General features: G+C 41.2%; 1 protein-coding gene across 1 annotated transcript; it reads right to left on the bottom strand.

Moving 5' to 3' along the window:
* Positions 1–7,896: 7,896 nt before the first annotated feature.
* LOC121608819 (dehydrogenase/reductase SDR family member 13-like) lies at positions 7,897–14,099 on the bottom strand. The gene is made up of 5 exons (XM_041940203.1): positions 13,965–14,099; positions 12,194–12,312; positions 11,589–11,712; positions 11,078–11,404; positions 7,897–9,337 (listed from the first exon to the last, which is right to left on the bottom strand). The coding sequence occupies exons 1-5, from the start codon at positions 14,089–14,091 to the stop codon at positions 9,078–9,080; spliced, it is 957 nt and encodes a 318-aa protein (XP_041796137.1). The 5' UTR covers positions 14,092–14,099; the 3' UTR covers positions 7,897–9,077.
* Between the last annotated feature and the right edge of the window lie 6,080 nt (positions 14,100–20,179).

Genomic DNA, 20,179 nt, shown 5'->3' with positions numbered 1-20,179 from the left:
AACAGGAGAGTGGAGCAGAACTGACAGAACATCCATGAACTATAGATCAGTGGACACTCCTGAGCTGAGGACTTTCGGCTTCAAACAGCACTGCTTTCTTATCTAATGATAGGAAACAATGTGAGGCTGCGACACATTTTTATTGTTTCTCCTTTTTTGTAACATTGTTTTACAAGTGTGATTGTGAGATATTTGGGGATCAGCAGATTGGATTTGACTGGTAAGTAAGGAATTTAGTATTTGTATACCAGAATTACCTGTTAGTATGGACTTTAGTAGCTGTATTTTGATCTCTATGTTGGCAAATAAAATGGTGACATTTCATTAATTAACACAATAATTTTAAACAAAGTTTCCTGAAAAGAACAATGTCATGTTGTACTTATTATAGGGAAACTTGGGACAAAGGGGTGAGGGAGCATGATGTGCTAGAGTTGTACAAGACTGATATTCTCCAAACTAGCCTCTGAAGTTCTTAACCTTTCACCATGTTTCCAGGACCCAGCGGCTGCTGGTAAGGTGAAAAGCTACATGAATATCAATCCGTCTATGCATGTTAAATATGCATAGACAGATTCCACTCTTCTGCAACTTGACTGTCTGCTACTAACCTTATCAGAGTTGCTCTTTGTACTTAACTGCAATTAACTCGGAAGTTGCATGCATTAGTTACATTTAAATTCATACCTTTCTGCAACTAAATTAAGATGACAAATGATCCAAATGGTGACATCATGGTGACATCAAGAAGTGCATTTATTGTGACTGTATTTATATTGCTCTTTGTAGTTTCCATAAGAGAAACAGGAACAAGCTCTGGAAGACATTGGTTTTGCTGTGGAATCCCACCAGAATTCACACCTGTTATCCAAGCACGCTGTCAATACTTTGAATGCAGTGTCATCATAGTTACCCATTCAGTCCAGAGTGAGACAAGGTTGCAGATAAACCCGGAGGCATTCAGTGGACCTTGTTCTTGTGGTTTGAAGACTTAAACTTGGCCCAGCCATCCTCTCCACCAGCCACCATAACACACAAGGAAAGACGGACAAGCTTGGCATATTTACAAAGCAAACAGGTGGACAAGCAAAAACATCACCACTGAAACAAGGCAGAGATGACGGTGGTCATGGTTGGGTCATGTGCATTGCACGGAGAAAACCTGGAAAACCCAAAAGGACCTGGAACAGAGCTGTGATGGATGAGCTAGCCACCATGAAGTTCAGGGGTAGCTCTACATTATGCCAAAGACAGGGAACCATGGAAATAAGTCAGTCAGGCTCAATGTCCCACTGGAGACAAATATGACATGTGAACAGGATGATGCAGGGATCATACCAGCAATCCTACGATTAATGGACAAACTGCTCTCCCTGCTGAGCCACAACCAGCATCCTGCCCTGCCAAGTAATGTACAGCTAGGTCCCGCTGGAACAGGATAAAAGCAAAGAGCTTGCGAAAGAAAAGAACTGCAGTGTTTGAGAATTTTCAGAACTCTTGGAGTTTTAAATTTTTAAATAAATTGTTTCTGTAAAGGTTTGTCACACCCTAAAATGAAAAAAAAGATATTTCTTTCTTACTTTCAGTGGTACCTACAATGCATAGAGTTTTTAATTTACTGAGGTTTTCTTCTACAGTAGAGGTGAATAGAATTTTGTTTGTGGTGCAAACAGCATTGAATGAATGTTAAAAATGTAACCGCAACGACTATTCCCGAAAACATCCTCTGTATGTTTTCAGGCTAATCCATAGATCTTGCTGTCAAGAGATCATTGAAACTGTGTATGTGATTCTTGTTTGGGTTGATGCTGAACTGAATGACCTCTCGCCTATAACTGTCTCTTGCCCTCACCTGTTCCAGTGCCTCTTGGAACGGGTGAGGTGAAGTGCTGAACTGTAATTGGATAAAGAAGAGATTGTCATTAAAGCTGCTACTCAAGGAGAATTTAAGCTTACCACAGGTCCTTTCAGCATGCAGCAGAGACGGCCGAGAGGGGAGGTGAAGGAAAGGGACAGAGGGATAGTTGAAGGCAGGAGGAGATGGGAATCGATCGTGGAAGTGTGTTCCTCCCCGCCAACACTGAGGTTAAAGGAGAAGTCTGCGCAGAAGAATGTCCTACTAAGTAATTACAAGAGCACCTCTTTTAACACACACAACTGACCCGGCTTTCATGCCTACCCGTGTTCATAATCAGTGCTCATAATGAACAGAATCCATAGGTCTGCTGGGTTAAGGTCCTCAACAACCTTGCTCCAAGCAACAACAGTCAAGGAACAGCGTGAAGAGATGCTGTGGTTTCTGTTGTTAAAGCTGTGCTACGCTACTGCCCCCCTGTGGACAATATGGACATAGACAACCTACAGTGTATTCAAATGTTCAAAAGAATTCACTGTTTTAGGAGACTAAACCCACCTTTAGCCTTTTCTGAAACAGACATGACATTTCATGAGGCATATTTACCCGTTACCCATCAATGTTTTGACTCTCGTCTTGGTCTTGACCAGCAGTCACCTCTTGTGGCTGGTTGATCTCATAGCAGACTGGAGAGGCTGCTCAGCTGTCAGCCATCTATCAAATCACCAAAGAGATGCAAAATTAGGTTGCTTTGTTTCTCTTATAATTGTATTTCCAGTCTCTAAGTTGTGACCATTATTTCAGGAAATAATGCATAATGGGGGGGTCTCAGTACGTAACATGCACACACAGCTGGACTGGATACCAACATAAAGGTCATCGGGTGCAGGAGTATGACTAATCTCTGCTGAGGATGCCCTTACCACACTATATATTTACATAGCAAATAGTTGTTTGCTTCCACATTAATGTTCAAAATCTCCTATATTTTGTTGTGCAGTGAAAATAACTTTTTTTAACAAAATGAAATAAAAGAGGAACTTCCAGCCCTCACCCTGCAGGTCTTCAGCAATCTTCCTGTAACCAGCGGTGGTAGAGGTAGCTACACATACAGTGTAGCATCTGATGTTTTCTGAAGGAATATTACAATTTCACTTCATTTCTGTTACTATTCTTTATGAAAGTGTGCAATTATAATGAGTCAGTTCAACATATGATTTTATTTCAGTCTGGCTTCAACCTTGTCAGATGGAATGAATAAACCTCCATCTCCGCCGGGATGGACGGCTGTAACACACTCATCACTGGGATTCTGGGCATTTCAGTACAAACCAATTCACAGTATATTAATATTAACACATCAGTCCCGTCCAGACCTGACTGTACTGAGTCTCCAGTCCTATTAAAAGAAATCTCTGACTCAGTAGTACCACAGGGTGACCCAGCCCACCTCTAACAAGATGTTACCTTACAGAAATACATTTCCTTGTGTTGTTAAATTAATAACTGCTATCCACCTCTGCTATCAATGCCTTTGCATGTTGTCCTTTATTTGAAATTTACCTGCTGAAACAAACATAATAGTCATAGTGAACTGCCACAGTCACTCCCATAAAGCACACTGATTTCTGCAGTCATTTAGAAAAATAAATCACTGGAAAACCAGCCGTCTCATTAGAACACCACATACATTTGTGGGTGAAATGCCATGTTAATATTTCAATTTGATTTTAAAATGTTTGTACTTCATCTAGTCAAATACATGTTTGTTTACATACAGTTTAGTGTGACAAGACTGCCTTTTTCTATGAACTAGTGCAGGTTTCATCTGTTTTACTCAAGTCACGAGTCAATCTTGCTAAGTGAACTACGATGGCTGATTGCATTAGTAATATGAATTTTATTGTTTCGATTAATACTGTTTTCATTGCTAATACTAATATGCATTTATTTCCATTAAAACCCAAATGCAAAAACCCACTTTTTTACATTAATGTACAACAATTGATGAGACAATTTCACTTTTATTTGTTTTCACATCTGGCCCTAACAACACACACCAACATTCCTGTAGTTGTTGGCTTTCTTTTTCACTGCTTTCCAGATAAATACAATCAAAAGCAAATAAAATGTACACATGTGCATTGCAACTAATCCAAAATAGTAAAGCATTACTGTAACATAGCTTGCACATCTTTCATCTTTCATTTCTATTCCAGCAGAGCTGTAACCACACTGTCAGTGGTGAATTATTCTCTTTAACAGTTGCAGAAAAAAACAGTGTTTGTGTGTGGTAACTGCTCCAGCTGCAAAGATACATAGTGTACACAGCTTGTTTTTCATGAACTGTCCGTCTGACGACATCCTCTGCCCATCAAGGAGGCTCTTTAGCAGGATGTCATATGTGCATTTGAGGTGTGATGAGCTAACACGTCAGTCCAATACATTAAAGAAAAACGAGCCCAATGTTCCCCATCCCACTGAAGACCTCTATTTTTCCCTGTCAGGACAGCGATGTCCCCTGGGTCAGGCTGGGGCCACATCACACATTGCTCCATGGAGCTGCAGGCCTCAGTGCCTGTATCCTGTTGTGTAAAATACAGTGGACAACACAAGTCTAAAAGATAAAGTTCAGAAAGAGACCGGGGCCAAGACAAAGTTAACTGAAACATCTACATGCATGGGTATTTAACACACGCATTCTAGAAACTCCCACATTCACACATTAATCAAGTTACAGAATAGATGTAACACAGAAATTGTGTTTGGATATCTCACTGAGCACTGTTACTTTCACTAGGACGCTGGTGAAGGAGGATGAGACAAACTTCAGCTGCTGAGAGTGAAGGTGCATCAGTCAACCACAGCAAAAGCTCTGCAAAGAACTGGCCTCTGGGGGTGTAGCTACAGATACCATGACCTAGGAAGAACCATGTCATGTCACGGCCTCAGTTTCCCAGAGAGTAACTGCGTGACATCAAAGATGGTGACAAGGCTTCGTATAATCACATGCTTTCTCCACTGATCAACAGCTGTTCTGTCACACCTAGTGGATTTGACACCACAGGTTCCTCCAGTCTCTTGACCTTTTCATGTACATCGTTCTTGAGTCTTGCACATGTTATGGTTAACAGGCACAGCAACAACCTTGACTTAGACCAGGAAGGCAAAAAGAAGCTGGTTCAGTATTTGGACCCTTGTCCAAATGATGATGTCAAGCTCAGGAAAAGTGTAGCCAGCAGAGGTTGAGTGGATGTTGTGCATGGACCTCATGCTGATCTGAGGAACCCATATCAGACCAACACCACAGCAATATCAGGTAAGGGGGAAACATTGAGGTGAAAGTCAATATGTAAAAAGGACCACACTCTTACTGATGGCACATCACACAGCTGCCGTAACAGTTAAGCTGTAAATGGCAAAAATGATTAACTTACCATGTGTTACAGAGGAGGTGCACACATCCAGTACCTTAGATGGCGACAGTACACAGAGATCATTTTTTTATGTTGTCATGTACATCCTCAGTTAATTAACTAATATTTTCACATTTTAAAAGAATTGAAATTAACTCATTAAAATGTGAGGCCTGTCACAATAGTTGAACTTTTCACGTATAGACCCAAAGGGCAGAAAATGTGCAAAACACCACCTAATACAGGCATGTCAAACCAAGGAGGAGCACACCAGGCTGGAATCAATTAATCAGCTGATCTCAGTCTTCAGCTGATAACTAAGTGATCCCTTGATGTTGATGTTGGTTAGAACAAAAACCTGCAGCCACACGGCCCTTTATGGAATGAGTTTGACATGCCTGACCTAATAGATAAGACCCTACAGCAGGCATGTCAAACTCATTCCATAAAGGGCCGTGTGGCTGCAGGTTTTTGTTCCAACCAAGGAGGAGCACACCAGGCCAACCAATCTACATCAAGGGTTCACTTAGTTATCAGCTGAAGACTGAGACCAACTGATTAATTGATTCCAGCCTGGTGTGCTCCTCCTTGGTTGGAACAAAAACCTGCAGCCACACGGCCCTTTATGGAATGAGTTTGACATGCCTGCCCTACAGAGAATGATTTGACATAGACAGAAAATACTTTATTAGCTATTATTTTCCTTTACATAATACAGATGTCCAGTGCACAGCGTACAGTAAGTCTTAATTTAACTTAGTAAAGCAGTTCCAATTCCACTGACGAATATGTCTGCATTAACAAAAATATAACATTTTACCTATGATGGATTCCTGTTTTGAAGAGTGCGGCGAAACATTTTCTATCTGTATTTTATATGGGGAGGAATGTCGGGTATGGCAGCAGATGGATAGGACTGACACAGCCTGCTGCTTCGAGTCGCACTATGAAACTTGGTTTGACGTTTCTCAGCCGGACTCTCGGCTGGCAACAACATCATCTGTCCAGACCGACTCTGCGATGCCCAGCAGGAGCGTCTCTGTTGACCATAAACCAGAGTTTCACGTCTCTGTGGCAGTAAACACAACACATGGGCCCACTGAGAGCACACATTTATGCTGGCTGGCAGTGATGTAATCGTGTTAATCAGCACTAATTTTACCGTGACTCTGACTTCAGATGGCACAGTCCCACACACACCCACCACTACCGCTGCTCAACCTGCAGCAGAGGCTCTTCTCCATGAACAAAATGAAACGGTGTGATATGTAAGATTTCCACATTAAAATGTCTAAAAATAACTTTCATATATTAGCTCATCAGCAAATGTTTCTGCCTAAGTCACGTCAGATAGATTTTCATGGACAACAGCTCCCATGATCCACAGCACGTCTTTAGTCTTCATTGTTTTGAATGAGAGAACCGTGGTGGCAGAAACAAAGCCTAGTGTGTATTCTAACACAGTCTCTAATCTACAACAGTGCTTGAACGTTGCCAGAGATGATTCACACCTGCATTAACATGCGTCAATCACAGCTAGACGGCCGAGTCACATCGCCCTTCACACCTGTTCCATCATGTGTCTCCAAGGTGTCCAGCTGGCCATTTGTGTTCTGATTTCATTACTGCCTATACGTCACCTCCGCTAGAGGGTCAAAGTTATTACATGTGACCAGCTTTGTTTTCCATGAAGCTTGTTAAGAAGAATAATATACCGTATATACATGTTGAGACTGGCAGGACAACATCATTTGCGACTTGCGCATGCGCACAGGAGAAGACGAAAAAGGAACTTGCACTCCAACTACGTCCATCTGTGCTGGTGTGCTGTCACCAAAACAACGACCATGTCCGGCATTGATGAGGTTAAGTTCCTGTTACAGTCTTGCCGAAGGATGGATGTGGATGCATTAGCATTTACACTACAAACGATATGTGGTCACATGCATTCCAGACCACCTTGGCATGTGGTTTGAGTGATCTTGTATTTAGTGCTGTCCACTTGTGACTGGATCTTCCAACATGCATGTTAAGGTGTAAACAGGGTATAAGAGTCATTTCCTGTATCTGTATGTCTTGTATTGGACATCATTTCCAGTAAGTTTATTTTCAATGGAAGCGAGCATGACACTCACCTCTGAGTGAATCTGGATGGAGTCTTTTGGGCTTCGGTGTGCAGTTGGCTTTGCCCTTTTTTTGTGGTGTTTGTTTTGTCTCTGCTGTGTTGTCTCTTTTCAAAACATCCCACCATTTAATTACCAACTCATTCGCTGTAACAGATTCTAATTAAATTAGTACATAAGAGTTAGACATACATACTTACTTGTGTATCCAAGATGCAGGGCAAAGCCTAAGTACTACTTTTTAAAGATCCATCTCACTGTGGTTGAAGTAGTTCTTATCATCGTATGTAAAACATTACGCAGTTCTACTGCTCTGGTTAGTCAGAGTAGACATCTGACAACTACTACAATACGAGAGAGAGAGAGGTTCTGGGATGGACACTGAAATCATTTCAAAATGAGGAAGTTTAAGGCATAAAGCAGTTCATTTCAATGAAACTACCATGATGAGTGGATTTATCAAGAAAATCCATGTTGAGGTTTTGTGTGGATTTCAGTTTTTTTTATTTGTACTTTTGACCAAACTTGTCTCAGCAGGCTGTCCTGTGAGGAAACAGAGATCCAGACAGTGCAAAATCACATTAGATCTGTTGCATCATCCAGGTTTAGATTTATTTCCCTTTAGTTATGGTTTAAACCGCTCCTCAAGAGATGTGGCATGGTTTGCAGACAGATGAAATTAGGAATATCTTGTATCTTGTAGCACCATCGTTGGAGGGCACTGCCTCATGTTAGTATGGTATCGTACACCACCACCTGTGCAATAGCATGACACAGAGCAACATTTCGCCTTGTGTGGCTGCTCACAGTGAAAGACCGCAAACACATATATCAGGTATGTGAATAATGAGGTTGGGTTACACAGTTACACAGGCTCCATGATGACTCTGCCAACATACCTAATCTTAAACGTTGTATTCATTCTCTTACTTGGATCAACATTTGTACCTGCTGCAGATTATCATATGAATCATACCTGTGCTAGCTTAAGCAAGTCGAAATCAAGACAGTCAGGCCAATGTTGAAGAGCATTCCCAAATGTAGTTCAAGAAGAAAATATGGTATAACCACAAGTGCAATCATGACATAGCTTTGTGGAAAACTGCCGTTTGATAAACAGCAGAACAAGTGCAAGGTTCTGCAAAAGATAGAAATAACTAAATGCTTTACACTCTGTCATTATTCAAAAGATCCACTACCTGAACACTAAAACTAACATTGGTGATCCTGGTTAACTGGTATCATGAAGTCTCTGTTAGCGCTGAGGTTTCAGGCTATGTTGTTAACTGCAGTGATACAAGCCACATAATCAGAACCGTGAATGAAGTATTAAGATGAGACAAAACGGTCAAGAACAACTGCTCACAGCAACAAATAAAAGGGATATTCAGCAAAGTGAAATGTAAACAATACAATCACATAGCCAGAACATAATAAGTTATAGCAAAACTAGATGTAATGACAAATAGGAGCTATACAGCAACGACCGTTAGTCTTCAGTACTTTATTTCAATTTGCTGATGGCTGTGGTTTTTGTTTTTTTTTTTTTGGTCCTCACTGTCTGACTGAAGATTTCACCTTTGACCAACAATAAGACATTAACACTGGAGACCTGTTGAGGTCTCTAATAAGGCACAGAGCAGTCAAACAGCCCTCAGAGCTACTAGATTAGGATTCAGTCTCTTAAGATAAACTTGTTAACCTCTCACTCACTTCCCACAGCTTCTTTGCCAGGGCATCATCTCGTCCTTTGGCTCCCACTTGTTGCAGTTCACAGTTAGAGAAGTACCGTCCACTGAGAGGCTCGATGCCCTCCTGCAGAGCACAGTACAGGGTGGTCTGGGACCCCCCCTCAGGGTCCAGGAAGAAGAGCTTGGCAAAGGGCATCATGAGGAGCTGCTGCCACAGACTCATGCTGCGACACAGTTCTGTGTGGATGACTCCTGGAAAAAGAAATGATTCAAACACATACGTTTAGCTGAAGTGCTCCATGTTTTCTATACACACAGCTTGGCTCATTGTTTCAGTTTCAGCTGAAGCTGCACAGATACTGCTCTATTGTAACATAATTAAGCCTGCTAATCTGAAAAAAATCAACTAAAATCAATTATTATTAAAATAGTTGGCAACAAGTTTCATCACTGATTATTTGGGTCCATGTTACGATGTATGGCACATGCTGTGGCAATGTCTCCTAAGGTGGAATAAGTGAGCCAGCCAATGCTGCACCTTGTGAAGCTCATGTGATTAATTCCAAAAAAGGTGTGTACTCCTTTGTCTTTGGGGCAAGCATTTGAAAAATGGCACAAAAAAGAATTTAAAAAAGAAAAAATCTTAGTGTGGTAATAAACATACAACAGAGAAGCGCTGAGAAACTGACATATCATCATCATCAGATACTGCCGGATGCTTTTCAGTTGTAGATGTAGTGATGGTGAGTTTTGAAGTCAAAATGCAAAGAAATGGCAAATATTGCTAACAGAGACAGCCTCAATTCGAAAAAAGTTGCAGGGACGCTGTGTAAAACATCAATAAAACAGAATGTGATAGTTTTCTAATCCTTGTTGACACACACTCAATTGAAAACTGTACAAAGACAACTTATTTAATGTTTGATCTCATCAGCTTCATTGATTTCTGTAAATATCTGCTTATTCTGAATTTGATGCAGCAACATGTTTGAAACAGTTGGGACAAGAGCAACTAAAGACTGGGAAAGATGTGGAACGCTCCAAAAACACCTGTTTGGATCATTCCACAGGTAAACAGGTTGATTGGTAACAGGTGATAGCATCATGATTGAGGCTCAGTGGTTCACAGCGAGGACGGAGCGAGGTTCATCACTTGTACACTGATAAAAACGATTCTTTGGCCCTCTAAATATTACCCTGTTTAGATCCTACAAGAAGTTACTATTTCAGTGATTATACTGAAAGTATCACCTTTTATTTAATGTGCTACTTTAAATGTTTGTAAGTAGTTTTGTATTGTCCCTGACCCTGCAATGAACCTGAACACACCAAAACCACTTCAGACATTAGAAAACAACCAGTGTTTTCTGCGTGGGATCATTTGTGCTCAGTTTATATGCATGAGTGAGTTTCCAGTTATGTTGTTTCTGTCTGTTCAAACAGCAATATGTGAAAGGTAGACGAGATGCCATCATCCGCTGCTTGAAGAGAATCTAAAGAGGAACTCAGCAAAGACTTCCAGGTACATTTTGTCATTTTCTTTTGATTTTCTGTTGATTGCTGTGTCCACATTTAACATGTTGTCTGTTTTTGGCTAATCCTAGTTCATGAATATCTCTGCAGGTGACTCATGACACTGTTTTGAAAAGAAAACATGCCCTTTCATTAAATAGTAGATGAATTTAATATATCTAAAATGATATTTAAAAGGCAATATTTCAGTGTATTACATTTAAATTATTTCCTCTTAATTCGTTTTTTGGTAGAACCAAAAGATTTGAGCGTGGAAAACCAAAACCCCACCTTTTCATTACAGTGAATCTACTGATTTTACAGGGGTGTGGTCATAGGTGCAACTGACTTGAAACTGTTAAACAGAAGGTGCGAGTGAAAATGAAAATGCTTTCCAGCTTGTTCTTGACCTCAAAATAGCTGCCAGAGGATATATTATGCCACACAACAACCTATATGAAAGGTACAGTGAGCTCTGACCTGGGTGGAGGCTGTAGCAGGTGACACTGGTGCCCTCCAGCCTGTTGGCCAGCTCCCTAGTGAAGAGCACATTACACAGCTTGCTGTTGCAGTAGGCTTGAAAGCTGTGCCAGGTAGACTGATCAGACACTAAATCCTTCTTGGAAGCCAGCAGAGGGAAGTCAATGGTGCCAAAGCGGTGCAGAAGCGCAGCCACGGTGACCACTCGACTGGGACCGCACTGCTGCAGTCGCTCCAGGAGAAGGTTGGTGAGCAGAAAGTGGCCCAGGTGGTTTACCCCAAACGCCAGGCCGAAGCCGTCCTCAGTGTGTCCTGGACTCATCACGCCTCAAACACACAGTGGTTCAATCACTTAGTGAACTTCCATTCCACAGCACTGCAGTGAAGTCAAAAGTAACTGACTTTGTTTCCTTTAACTGTACATTTCATTTTGTTTTTATGCAAAATGAAAAATAAAAAACAACAAATAACGTATCATTGAAAGGTTCCTCTGTGTTTCTGACATCCTCACCTGCATTGTTGATGAGAATGTCCAGTCTGGGTTCGGTCTTCAGGAAGTTCTCAGCAAAGTTCCGAACAGACTTGAAACTTGACAGATCCAGCTGCATGAACAGCACCTGACTGCTCCCACTCTCCTGAGGGGCAGTAATGCTGGGTCAGTCTGGTTGTAAGACACACACGCATCAAGTAGAACTGAACAACACTGATGAAAAGAAAAAGGAAAACTTGATGATTTTTTTTTTTTTGCATTTGAAAATACTGAGAATGATGTTTCCTGCAGTCTGGGTGGTGTTGACAGTGTGGACAACATGCAGAGACACCTCCACACCTGTCCATCCTGATCATCACAGCCCCTTATTTCCACATTATTACTAGTGTGCAGAGGCTATGGGCAACTCTCATTGTGTGTTAACTAAGGCGTGGTTCTGGGATGGTTTTCTACAAAAATATTACATTTTCAATCAAATCGTGACGCCAAAAATCAGTCATAGTCACATTTTTTTGATTATTATTAAACACTAACTACTGACATGTGAATTGAAATTCTCTGTGCTCTTCATGGAGTAGAGCACGATGGAGTGGGTCTCCTTTGAAGTAGTCTCTCTTACTACTTACTCTGCGGATGTCATAAGCAGCGGCCTCAGCTTTCTCCTTGTTGCGGCAGGCCAGGATCACCCTGGCTCCTCTCCTTGCCAGATCCAGAGCCGTGGCCTTGCCAATGCCAGTGTTGCTTCCTTTACAGGGAAACGATTCACATATATTAAAAGCAACAAAAGCCTGACAACAAAGGGCTGTGACGACCTCAATGATACCTGACTGTCATTCAAAGGTTAAGTTAATGTCGCCTGCCAGTACACAGGTTGCAAAACTAAAGATTAGAGCCTCAACGAATCATTCTCATACATTTGGTACAGAGATTACATAAGCAGCAAGTCATTTCAGAAAGCTCTGTGTTTCAAAGCACACTGTACTTTGGTGGAAGAAGAGACTGGAGATGAATTAAAACTAAAGAACTATGTAGACTTATTGTAACTGACAGAAGTGATAAGTGAGTCCTGGACTCCACACATTTCATGGTGTTGTTTACTTTACATACACCGATTAGCCACAACAGTAAGAGCACCTGTGGCGGGGGGCATAGCCCTGCTGGTGGAGGCCGATGGGGGGTAATTAAAGATGTTTAGGTGGGTGGTGCAGGTCAAAGTAACATCCCCATGAATGCCAGGACCCAACAGCCCAATCCAAATGCGCCCCTAAGGTCTTAGGGCACTCGCCTGCACTCACCTAATAAGTGCTTGAGTAAAAGAGGCTGCAACAGGCATAAACAGGAATACAGCTTCCACGACCCAAAACCAAAATAACCTGGAAAATAACTCCCAACACAAGACATAATCAGGGATGGATTATGAATGCTTAGACCTCATTGGTCCTGAATGTGTGGAGTTTCTTTAGGATACTGTTCAATTAATTGTGTTAATTCTGTGTTAATTATTTAAATTAAAATGCTTTGCTAAATTCTGTATCATTACTGATTTCTGTTTAATGATCCTAATGATAAAGTACTGTATTTCTCTGATAAGAATACTTTTACTTTTTGTACTGGTTCCAGTAGGGTTGGGCGATGTGCCGGATTAGAATGTGCGACGGCAGACATGTGTCCATCAGTAGAGACTTGGCAGTACTGTTTCCAGTGCAGGGGGGGTTGTGTTCTCACAGTGATCTGGGGTGGTCTGAAAGCATGTGACATCTTTTGGACAAACCAACAGCTATGAAAGCTGTTAGAGGATGTCCAAGACACATAAACTGGTTTGATGTCAATGAAATTACACCCTTGAATTGTATAGTCCAAGACACAAGTCAGTATGTTCAGAAATGAGCAAACTATTGAAACAACAACCTTGGAAAGTGCATATTTTAGGCAAAAAAAAAAAAAAAAAAAAAAAAAAACGTGGTTTGCTGAGGATTTGTAATTTTCTAAATCTTTATATTTAGAAATTCCCAGGTGTGACATGTATGCGGGCTGTCACTCTGTATAAGGCAGTGATTTGACATTTCTTTACAGGTAGTGGGAGAAATATGAAGTGGAGAGAGTTTGGAGTTGTTTTATAGTGAAGCCATATGCACAGTTCACTGTGACGCACCAGCTGTGTTTCTGCTGCCTCGTCTGACTGCACATGTCTACATACCTGTCCGTGCCACAGTGTGTAATACTGTAAACTGGGGACAGGTGATTCAGTACAGCTGTGACACAGATCGACAGGGGAGGGGGTGTTTCCGGAAAGACAAACGCCCCGCCCTTACGTCAACCGCAACGTTACATGAAGATGAACGCACAGTTTGAACGGAGCTAACATGTGAGCCGGAGCAGACAGGTGAGGCTCGGTACCTGTAACAACAGCCGTCTTCCCCTTCAGCGTCACTGACCGTGAGCAGCTCCCTCCTCTGAACACACGGTAATACACGAGCACATAAAAGCCAACTGCTGCCGCCACGACGCAGAGCAGCGCCGACATCGCTGCGTTCAGCCTGCCCCAGTGACGTCAAGTAGGAGAGAATGAACGGATGTTTCCGATCGAGACTGTCAAAATAAAAGCTTTGCAGAAGAAAACAATTGTTTACTCTTTGTTGAGATGAAAGTATCACATTTATTTTTTTAAACATAATATAACACAGGTCTGGTTTTTAAAAGTGGCATGATGATCTAATTCAGAATTACACAATAATTTTACTAATATCATTAAGAGTTTGCTTTGAAGGACAATCAAACGCCAACACATTAAGCAACATCCGGCTGGGTTTCCCGGTTGACCGTCACTAAGTCGGCAGATGTCGCCATATATTTATTAAAGAGTGAAATACGTATTGTGAAAAAGTCCAGCCCAAGCAGCATGTAGTCTTTATTATAAGATACTCTCTCTTTGTCCATAGTCGTCATTTCTGGAAGTGCGCAGTTTGGATATGTGTGTGTGTGTGTGTGTGTTACTGTGCAATAGCATAAATGCTGTACTTACTTTATTCGTACCCACCATGTGCTGTTTCTACTCAAGTGCAATTTGTGTAAAAACTGTGTAATTCTATAGAATTTTTGGCCAGTATATTTTTATGGTATTTTTTTCTTATAGTTCTTTGTGGTAATATATATTTTTTACATATTTGTTTCTTTTATGTAGTCCTTTATATAAAATGTACATATATATATATATAGTCAGCCTTTATTTTGTATTTCTCCATTCCTGTTGCTTTTTTTTTTCAAACTGCTATTGCCTGCTGCCTGTAATACCCGAATTTGCAGTTTATATCCATGGTTGTCCAGACTCATGTACTGAAGACATAATAAAAAATATTAACTGTATTTTTTGGCTAAATGCAAGTTATCACTATATTAACATGTATGAATCCAGTGAATAATGTTCAGTGGGAAACATGGTGTCTTCACTTAGAGACTGTTTTTCCAGAGCAGCACAGAGGACTGATAGAGAGCTTCATCACATGGTGCAATAACAATCACCTGAAGCTCAACATCAGCAGAACCAATGAGCTTGTGGTGACTACAATGCTTTAAATATGAATGTTGCTGCAGAGAAGCAACAAAGTGTAAAAAGTGGATGTTTTGCACACTTCTTCAACCCGGCAGCACAGAAGATCTCTACAATCAGCACAGTTTCAAGGTGGAGACCAAAGATTAATGTCACCAATTCAGTATCTGACCAAATGTAAAATCTGGTCACAATTCTAATGCTGAGTTATGGTGTTGAACAATGAACAGAAAAGTGTTTTTGCAGAATATCATGATGTCACAGTGACGTTGACCTGGATCTGAAAAGTAATCACTTCATCATTTTGTCCTCTGAGACATTTGTGTGAATTTTTGTCATAATTAGCAACCAAATTGTAATCAGTTCATCCTTGTTGCAGTTGTAATGAAATTCTGAGATATCCCGTTCAGGAGAATAGGCCGGACATGAGTTCACAGTGACCTTGACATTTGACCACCAAAATCTAATCAGTGGATCCTTGAGTCCAAGTAAGCATTTGTGTCAAATTTAAAGAAACTTCCTTAGGGTGTTTCTGAGATGTCATGTTCACGAGATGGGGACAGATGTACAACCAAAAAACACATCATCTCCAGCCACGACTGTCATCAGCACAGTAACACAGAAAGGAAACCATGAAAGGAAGATGGTGTAGATAGTTTAGTTCTAGTAGTTTTCTATGTATGGAGCAGTTTATTAGCACATGACATGGGGAGAGAGCAAGTGTGAGTATGTAGTAATGTATGCACTGAATGTGTGCTGAAGAATAGTGTGTGTGTGTGTGTGAGAGAGAGAGAGTGAGAGTGGGGAGTAGTGCTATGGCATAGATGGATGTGTAAGCGCCTCTTGCAGTCATGCATGCACTGAGGAGGTGATGTGGGTGGGGGATAAACAGTGGTACTGGTTGGAGCAGCCCAGATTTTGGTGAAAAAAGCCATTTATAGGTTCAATTTATAGGCTTTTTGTTGGAATGTTTTGTGACACACTCAGTGGTCCCTGCACATTTTCTGCAGGAGGCTAAAACAAAGGTAATTTCATGGACTTTGACTTTTATTCATGCAGGAATGTCCAAAGAGAGTTGCTGCTGTTCTGTGTGGGTCCCCTGGGTACAACAAAAGCAGTGGATTGCACACAATTAAAACAGTAAGTGCAAAAAGATAATAAAGGCAATAATTAATACGTACAGTACAGCGTTCCAGTTAAAACACAACGTAAAAAAAGAGCACTTAATAAAATGTGGTTTAAAAGTCCAGCTTCATGTCCTCCTGTAGTGTACGGTTATTCCACTTGTATCTTTTTAGCTGAACTGTAAGATTTTGATTGGGAACCTGCAATTTGAAACACTACAAGTAGAAGTGATGTTATGTTTTCAAGCAAGTTACTAAATAATACTAAATACAGTAAACAATGCATGTGTGAGAGCCAGCATATCTGCTACAGATTTATTAATCCTGTCACTAAGTTAATAGTACAATGATATAACCATTTAACGATTAAGGCGTAAGTGGTGCTTCATTCAAATTTCTGACATTATCCCAGTACTGACAGGAACCTTGAATCAACTTATTGATTCTTGACTGTACAAGGAAAGCGTTTTTTATGTCTTGAGAGCTTATTCTTTTATTTTGAAACATGTTATAAATGATACAAAATTATACAAAAGTATAGTTCATCATTTACCCAAGGCAAAGGTATTTAGAGGATGGCACCTGTTCAATCTGCAAACCACCTAAGACTGTCCAGTATTCCAGAAGATCTGAGAACTGACTTACGGATTTATGAATGAATTGAACGTACTGATTTATATAGAATGAACTTGAACTATTACACACATGCAGGACATAAACTGGGAGATCTGATTATATTTACAATGACTGTACACAGCTCCTCTTGCAAACACTACAATAATAAAGTTGCTTAGTCATTCTGGCTCAACCATCAAGACCAACTGGTCTATTATCTTATCAGGTGAGGTGTTGAGTGGCAGGGAGAGGACAGGAGCAGATCTGCTCCACAGTCCATTCATGCTTCATTTGGATGTTGTACACTTGGTTGAATTTAATTTCTGATTGAGTTCCATGCTAAATAGAAAAGGTTTTTCACTGAGTAGAAGCTTTCATACCAGATTTAGAACTAGTTTAAGAGCCAAACTGTTACCATAGCCTTAATTACACTTGCTTGTCTTGAGCAAAGCTTTTCATAAAAGTACAAGGGAACAGTCCCGTTCAGAGTTGAAGAAATAACCTTAGCTGAGGTTCATGTTCAGAGATCATAGAGGAGAATGTCTGGCCTGCCTGAACTGGAGTCCTACAGAAAAGCATTCTGATGAGCTTGACAGATAACAAAGCAACTTTATCTGCGTTGGCTTACTGTAACTCAGGTCATGACTTGCCAGCTGATTGTGACCATGGCTTCTGTGTTTATCACGTAACACAGTTTTTGCATAAAATGTGCTTTTAATTAACTAATTAACTATTTTAAAGTTCTCTCTAGCAGATTTGTCATAGATTTTGTTGCACAGTGCAAATGAAAGACAATCGTTACGAGTTAGTCACTTACTGATGAAACAAGTGTAAAGTCTTATCTGAATAAAACATCCAAACAAGTTCTACATGTGAACTTACTGGGACTGATATTCTCTAGTACCTTAGTTGGCTACATATTCCAATTTCCAAAGTAATGGTGGTCAATGCTGACATTCAGTTGCCTTTTACAATGATATACAAGGCAGCAGGAATTCATAAGAAATCAATGGAAAGGCTCTTTGACAAACAGAAGCAAACTGATATTTTGCACCACTGTCTTTAGACACTGTAGATAGATCTTCATGTGTAGGAGTGCACGGATGAACACAATATATACAACAGATAGGTGCCTTACACTCCTACCAATGAAACAATTAAGCTGTTGCTATCGTTCTGTACAGTCTATTTCACCTCAGTGGTCTCTGTCCAGTTTTTGACTGTTGAGGCATTTCAGTGTGGATGAATGACAGTTGGAAAACAAGCTGAAATGACTTGCAAACAGGGTTGTATGGTGTACACACTCTGTGGCCTTGGCATCACGCTGTGGGTGCATCTCATTTCTCTTAATTGTCGTTTCCTCGCTCCTTGATCCTGATTTCATCCACAAGCTGTTTAGATATGTTCTTTCAGTGCTCTTTGTTGTGGGCTGGGTTTTGTGTTTAGTTTGTTTTGGCTTTTCTGGTTCTCTCTGTTCTGTTTTTTCTTTTCTCTCCATGCAGGGTGTGTGTGTGCGGCAGGAGGCATAGCTGGTTGTGGCACTCACTGGGTACATCCCACGTTTCCCTCACTTGCGTCTTTTCCTTGGGTCTTAGTCCCTTTGACCAGGGATGCATGGAGAGATGCAAGGAAACCACGCAAGGAGAGAAGAAACAAGGAAATATGTTTCAGGAGAATTGAGACCGTTCCTCTGAAGCATCACATGAAGCAGCGTCTGTTTCTGATGACGTGACACAGCTGGATCTGCTGCGTTTACCTTTATATTCACACCCCCACCACCCCCCATGAGAATTAATGAGTTCATTCTTGGCTGGACGCCTCTCCCTGATGAACAGGTGGTCATTTTCTGACCTGAACTTTATCAGCCTCGCTGTGTCTTCTGTCCCTGTTCAATGAGACACATTTCAGAGCTGTCAGTGAAGAGAAACCTACAAACCATGAAACACTTTATTTCACTCAGATGACGCAGAACAAGAGAGGCCGATGTGTTTGGCTTATATATCAGTGACAGTTCTGGAAACATAGCGTCACAGTTTCTGACATTTAAAGTTTGATAAATACCATACTATATGATCAAATATCGTCTGTTCCACACATGCTCGGAGGCTGCTGTTAGTGAGATTTATAACATAACTAAACAGGTTGTGGATGAAATAAATTTAATTGAAACATGATGGATCCTCATGTTCCTCATGTTCTTGTATTATCGCTCTTTGGAGAACGTAACGTTCAGTTAGGCTCTGTGGGTGTGCCTTGAGATGGCTCACTCGTCTCAATTACAGTCATTCATTGCAGGATACTAACACTAGCGCAGTTTCTCCACCACCTCGTTCAAATGTGCCAGCTGTGGGGGCGGAGTCTTCATACCGTTCAGTTGAGACTTCCGGGAAGGATGCACTCATGTATCCTTGCTCATGGATCCTTCCTCGCTCCTCTGAGCTGCAATATGCCCTTTGGGACTGCCGGCAAGATGGCAGACCAGAAGTACTCCAGTTCAAGCGAGGACTGAAGAGCAAGGACACAACAATTAAGAGAAATGAGATGCACCCACTCTCTCTTCGGCAGAAGAGGCACACCTGGTCTCAATTCCCACCAATCAGCCTCTCCATATAAACCCGGCCATGACTCCACTCCTGTGCCAGATAATTCCGTCCTGTTCGGTAGAGTCAAACGTTCCTGTTGTTTCCAGCGTACGGATGAGTTTTTTGCTGAGTGTTCTTTCTCCTGAGAAATCACCAGTGTCTTCTTGTGTTTTTTCCAGCATGTGCCTTGCTGCCATTGCTCCAGTGTTTTACCCGGCGTTCAGCTGTTCCAGCTCCCAGCCAGCCAGTCTTCTGCCGCCACCATCTGTGCCTTTTTTGCCAGCCTTTCCATTAAAAAAAAATCTGGACTGGTGTCTGCCTCTGCCTCAGTGGGGCCAGAACAAATTCACTTATAGAACATAAAGAGTCCTTTTAGAAGCAAAAATAAGAGCTACATAACATCATCACAGTTCCTTCTTTGTTCTTAGTTTTTTAAGATGCTGTCTACTCACTGCCAGGGAGTTACAAATGTTTTAATGTTACATCTTCATGGGCTCCTCAATGTTCCACTGATGTTGAACAACTAACCGGCTCAATGCTCAACATTTTCATTGTTTAGTAGCCCCTGAAGACTCCTGCCACCTATAAATCTGTTAGAGCTGCCAATACTGTTTCTGTCCATCCCCGAACCTCTCTGTCTCTCTCTCTCTCTCTCTCTCACCCGTCCGGTCGAAGCAGATGGCCCCCACCCAGAACCTGGTTCTGCTTGAGGTTTCTGCCTCCTAAAAGGAAGTTTTTCCTCGC

This window comes from Chelmon rostratus, chromosome 7 (genome assembly GCF_017976325.1).
Source record: "Chelmon rostratus isolate fCheRos1 chromosome 7, fCheRos1.pri, whole genome shotgun sequence".
Lineage (NCBI taxonomy): Eukaryota > Metazoa > Chordata > Actinopteri > Chaetodontiformes > Chaetodontidae > Chelmon > Chelmon rostratus.
Note: the sequence above shows the minus strand (reverse complement) of the source record. Positions and strands in the feature narration are given on the sequence as shown.